At 43.1% G+C, this 5,829-nt stretch overlaps 1 protein-coding gene across 2 annotated transcripts in view; it reads left to right on the top strand.

Moving 5' to 3' along the window:
• METAP1 (methionyl aminopeptidase 1) overlaps positions 1-5,540 on the top strand; it is a 38,159-nt gene extending 32,619 nt beyond the window's left edge. For both annotated transcript variants that reach the window (XM_049785289.1, XM_049785288.1), the window contains exons 9-11: positions 450-593; positions 1,099-1,164; positions 4,970-5,540. In XM_049785289.1, the coding sequence (XP_049641246.1) occupies positions 450-593; positions 1,099-1,164; positions 4,970-5,133 (374 nt within the window). In that variant the 3' untranslated portion in view covers positions 5,134-5,540. The remainder of the gene's footprint in view (positions 1-449; positions 594-1,098; positions 1,165-4,969) is intronic.
• Positions 5,541-5,829: the final 289 nt, after the last annotated feature.

Below are 5,829 nucleotides of genomic sequence, written 5' to 3'. Positions count from 1 at the left end.
AAGGCTATCACCCTCCTCACTATTTCTTTGATCCCCATTTCCTCCTACTTTTTAACTATATCAATTTTTTCTTAGGGGTTTTCTTCTGTTTTTGTATGTTGCTTTTTTCTGGTGCTCTTTCTGCTAACTTATTCTACTCCCCAGAGAAGAAGCTCACTCTGGATGAGCCTGGGGAGAGGAAATGTGTACCTCATATTCCTGAGTATGTGGAAATCAAAAGGCGCCTTTGCTAGTCCCCAGGCATCTACTTTTGGACAAAGTGAAGGGATGCCTGGTTCAAGGCTCACTCTGCTTGCTTGTGCAGGATTATTTTTTCTGCCTGGTTCTTTGTCTCTTGGTTTAGGCATGAGGGCATAGAAAGTGCTTCAAAATGTCCCTGATAGACACAATAATTGTTTAGTGAATGTTGGTTTTATTACTCTTTGTCATGAGTCTTCCTTTTTTTTCAGTGAAGCCTGGTGTTCGATACAGGGAACTAGGAAACATTATTCAGAAGCATGCTCAAGCAAACGGGTTTTCGGTTGTTCGAAGTTACTGTGGGCATGGAATCCACAAGCTTTTTCATACAGCTCCCAATGTACCACACTATGCCAGTGAGTACTGACCAAAATTTGGATTTGCTAACCATTTATCCAACAAATTAGGCATTGTTATTGATCTCAGGAGGGGATGGTCCAGTTTTAATGAGCCAACCTTGACCATCTAGGCTTGGTGGATCATAAGTCATGCTGGAAATTGAATGGGTTCACTAGAAATGCATAGCAAGTGCCTTAATCTCTGTACTCTGGCTCCATGAGATTTAAACACTTTGGGCTGGAATGGTAGTACATCTGGTAGGGTGTTCTTTTACAGAAGTAATCCAGATAGAAGTCACTTAATCATAGCTGGGATCTAGTATTTGGATTTTTTTTTACTATTTGGAATCTTGACAATTTACCTAAAAAGTATCTGTCTCACAGTAGGTAGCAAAACATTTGTTGAATGATGCATTTTAAGAAATGGGGGAATTGGAGGGACAAAGTAATACGGAGTCATTGATGGGAATGACGTTTTCAATGTATTTTTTTTTCATTTTAAGGTTTTTTTCTTTAATTTCAGAAAATAAAGCCGTTGGAGTAATGAAGGCAGGTCACGTGTTTACAATTGAGCCAATGATTTGTGAAGGTGAGGACTTAGGGTAGCATTCTTGGATTGGATTTTATTTCATCTTTTTATGAACATATTAGCATTTATTTTCTTTCTACTTATTTTCAATTCCCTGTCTTAGCTCAGTGTGTCATTTCCCCCTTTCCCCCAATTTTTACAGTACTGAAAACTGCAAGGGCTGGCGGAAAACTGTCCTTTCAGTGAGACTGTCAATAGATGAAAAAGTGTTTGAATCCTGATCCCTTTCCTTGTGGTCTGTCAAAGAAAGGCTGTATTGCAATAAGTGGAACCTCCCTCAAGGCTGGGAGGAGAGAGAAGTGGAAAAAGAAAGAGCTTTGGAAGTGTACAGTTAAGTGATTGGGTTATCCAGGGCCTGTGAGTTAGGAGCTATGTTGACCTAGGCTTAGAAGATCTTCAGAGCAGTGAAGATATTTTCTCAGAGTCACAGAAATAGTTATTCTTGGACTATAAATCCAAGCACTGTTCTGTGTCTGAGTGCTGTCTTCAGTGGCACCAGTAGCAGAAATCTGTCCTACTGTTCATTCCTTTTGACAGGAAGGAGTTGGTGAATGATGGACTCCAGTTGCAACTGGGACTACTCAGTAAGTGACTACTGGGTAGCCATGAGAGTTAATGGTTAGCTCTTCTCTGCCAGTTCTTTTGGGCTGAGGATCAGAGATACTGAATCAGTAGTATGGCCCTGTGGTAGTCTCAGTAGTCAGCCCATCAGCCTACTTTACCATCTTCTTCGCAGGGGAGAATATGCTAGAAGACGTGTTGCTCACGTTGGTCCCTGTTGTCTTTTCTTATAAAATGGTAATGATGCTGCGAAGCTTCCTAGGGCTACTGTGATAATGAATCCAAGGTAGCTTAGAGTAGCAGAGAGAGAAACATCTTTTGTAGTTAGGGAGTTGCATCGATGTCAAGTCTGGGATAAGAAATCTCAGTCAACAGAGAAGGTAGAGCAGTAAGGGCAAGTGGTGCTTAGTTCACAGTTCAGTTCAAATCATCCAGGAGATAGATTTCAGTGTACCTAAGCCAGGTCTAATCCCAGCTCCAGAATGGAAAATCAAGTCAGTGCAGAACAGTACACAAATATGTTTTCTATGTTTTCCCTCATAGGTTCTTTGTAAAGAGCCTATTTTGGCTAAATTACAGATTAATTAAAATATTTGAAATCCATTTGTGAAAGGTCGTTCTTATAGTACTGCAGACATAGCTGCTTGAATCTAGAGTTTGTGCTCTGGAATTTGAGTCTGGAAGGCCCTGGCTTTCATCTGAAGCATAGGTGAAATGAAGAAGATATTGGTGGTGTTTTTTCTTTTTCAGATTTCATTTGGAGGGCCAGAGAGATAGCACAGAGTAGGCCGTTTGCCTTGCATGCAGCTGATCCAGGATGGACGGTGGTTTGAATCTAGGCATCCCATGTGGTCCCTTGTGCCTGCCAGGAGCGATTTCTGAGCATAGAGTAACCCCTGAGCACCGTTGGGTGTGGTGACACACATCCCCCCCCTCCCCCTGAAAAAAAAGATTTAATTTGGAAATAGTCTCTGTGAGTATATGAGTACCTTTTGTTTTAGTGATGTCTGGAATTGTATGCCACTCCACATACTATTTCTTATCTCTTGCATTTTTTTCCTGTCCCTTCATTACCCTTTTTTTTTTTTTTTTGGTTTTTGGTTTTTGGGTCACAACTCAGGGGTTACTCCTGGCTATGTGCTCAGAAATTGCTCCTGGCTTCGGGACCATATGGGATGCTAGGGGATCGAACCGCAGTTCATCCAAGGCTAGCAAGGGCAAAGCAGACACCTTATCTCTTGTGCCACTGCTCTGGCCCTTGTTGCCCATTTTTCATCTTTAAAACATTTGTTTTGTTTTGGGACCACTCCTGGCTATGCGCTCAGATATTGCTCCTGGCTTGGGAGACCATATAGGACGCTGGGGGATCGAACCACAGTCTGACCTAGGTTAGCACATGCAAGGCAAACGCCCTACTGCTTGCACCACTGCTCCAGCCCCTAAAACTTCTTATTCTCCATTTGCCCTTCGTTCTGGTTATAGGATCTAGTCTACAAAATTTTCCCAGTTACCTGTTTTCATCATCTGTGTACCTACCTTTTAAAGCTTATAACAGGGCCGGAGCGATAGCACAGTGGTAAGGCATTTGCCTTGCACACAGCTGACCCGGGACAGACCCGGGCTCAATCCCTGTCATTTCATATGGTCCCCTGAGCCTGCCAGGGGCAATTTCTAAGCACAGAGCCAGGAGTAACCCCTGAGTGCCACCAGGTGTGGCCCCAAAACCAAATAAATAAATAAATAAATAAATAAACAAAGCCTATATTAGAAACTAAGTGCTGCAATACAAGTGTAAAAAGTTAGCATTATTTTCTTCATAGTATATACTGGCTAGATTAGGTGAACCCAAAGTTTTTTTTTTTTTGTTTTTTTGGTTTTTGGGTCACACCTGGTGGTGCTCAGCGGTTACTCCTGGCAGTCTGCTCAGAAATAGCTCCTGGCAGGCTCGGGGGACCATATGGGACACCGGGATTCGAACCAACTACCTTAGGTCCTGAATTGGCTGCTTGCAAGGCAAACACCGCTGTGCTATCTCTGGGCCCGAACCCAAAGTTTTATCAAGAAAGAATTCAAAGTGTAGTTATGATTCAATGCTGAGTGCTATTAGACGTGCTCTTCAGTCTAACGCTTTCCCAGTTGAGCTATTTCGGCCACAAAACACTTGCCAAAACCCAGGATCGAACCAGGGACCTTTAGATCTTCAGTAGATGTGTTCTTATGTAAAATTTATTTTGGTAATACTATCGATCTGGTATTTATAAAATAGAATATGAATTATAACACACTCACAGATATTTTTAAGTCATCATTTTTCATTGAACTATGACCAGAGTAAACTTAAAAAGTTTCTTCCAAAACATTACAGTGGTAGAGCACATCCATGTCTCGCATTATAACGCTGGCAACATATGCCACCTCTCACCATTGCTGCTAGTTTTGGCCTTAGTGCCCCTGAATACCAAACGTTCAGGCTTACTTCTTTGGAGAGTGGCTCCAGATTCATCCTGCCAACCTCTTTGGATGTGACTCTTATAGAAAAGAAGGAAAATGCCAGCAGAAGTGCCGGAGCGGTGGTGCAGCGGTAAGGTGTTTGCCTTGCACGCGGCTGACCTAGGATGGACTGCGGTTCAATCCCCCGGCATCCATATGGTCCCCCAAGCCAGGAGGGATTTCTGAGCGCATTGCCAGGAGTAACCCCTGAGCTTCACTGGGTGTGGCCTAATCCCCCCCCCACCCCCCCCCCCCCAATGCCAGCAGAGAGCTCAGCATTGTTAATGTACAGGTTTTGAATCTGGAGGCCTGATTTTCATCCCTGGCAGTGCCCGATCTCTGGAACACTGCTAGGAGCAGCCCCTAAGCACTGAATTAGCAGTAGTCCCTGAGCACTGTTGATTGGAGCACTTGGGCGCCTGTGCCCAAGAAAAGAAACAGCTGAAGTATAAGCAGACGTTCTTTTTGGCAGTGCTGGGGAATGAATCCAGGACCCAATCCATGTGAGGAGTGCATTCTGCCATTGAAGTGCATTCTCTGCCATAAAGCATCTTAAGAGTGAATGCTTTAAGCTAGAATAACTTAGTGGTAGAGCACAACATCACACACAGGTTTGCACACATGAACACACACTCCTAGTTGATTTTACTAATATCTACGGATTTAGTTGTCCACACAAATATATTCCCTTGAGTATTTGTTCATATGAAGACCTGAATGGCAAGAACTGAGAGGTTGTTTTTGTCTGTTTAAGGCGGGTGGCAGGACGAGACCTGGCCGGATGGCTGGACAGCGGTGACAAGGGATGGGAAGCGGTCCGCTCAGTTCGAGCACACCCTGCTGGTCACGGACACTGGCTGTGAGATCCTAACTCGGCGACTTGACAACTCTCAGCCTCACTTCATGGCCCAGTTTTAACTCTTCCTGAATCGTCATGTCTCCGTGATGCCTTCTGCTGTCCCGTGCATTTCACTAAGAGTGCAGTGTGAACGAGGACATTCTTATGACTTGTTTTGTTTTGATTATAGATAAGGAAGGCCTGCAACTTGTGTATGTGTATTCAAGAACTTGTCTTGAGTCTGAACAAGCCGAGAAGAATCAAGGAAACATTTCTCAACTCCTTCAATGCTCCCTTCTCCCCAGATCTCTGCATCCTGTTTTCGCTGTAGAGCACTTCTGTGTTAATCTACTTCTGGTTGCTTTTATCACTGCCACTGTCAGACTTCAGACCCAGTAACTTTCCAGGTGAATGCTGAAGAAGAGAATCTTTGAAATTTAGCAACATATGTTGCTCCAGATATTTTTGCTATTTTATACATACAAAATAGATATGTATACATCTTATTTTACTTGTTTTTGGGCCACGCTTGGGGGAACCGTATGGGATCCCAGGGATTGAACCCAAGTCTGCGTAGGCAAGTATTGTCTCTCTGGTCCCATGTATACATTTTAAATTCACTTACGTAATTACTGAACATTCTGTGACCTGATCTTTTTTTTTTTTTTTTTATTGTGCTTTGACTGGTCATTTGATCCCTAAATGGACCTTGTTGCAGTGATTTATTTCTAGTTGGGAATTAATCTCCCCTGCTAATTATTTACTCATGGAATTTT

The sequence above is a fragment of the Suncus etruscus genome, chromosome 13, assembly GCF_024139225.1.
Source record: "Suncus etruscus isolate mSunEtr1 chromosome 13, mSunEtr1.pri.cur, whole genome shotgun sequence".
NCBI lineage: Eukaryota > Metazoa > Chordata > Mammalia > Eulipotyphla > Soricidae > Suncus > Suncus etruscus.
Note: the sequence above shows the minus strand (reverse complement) of the source record. Positions and strands in the feature narration are given on the sequence as shown.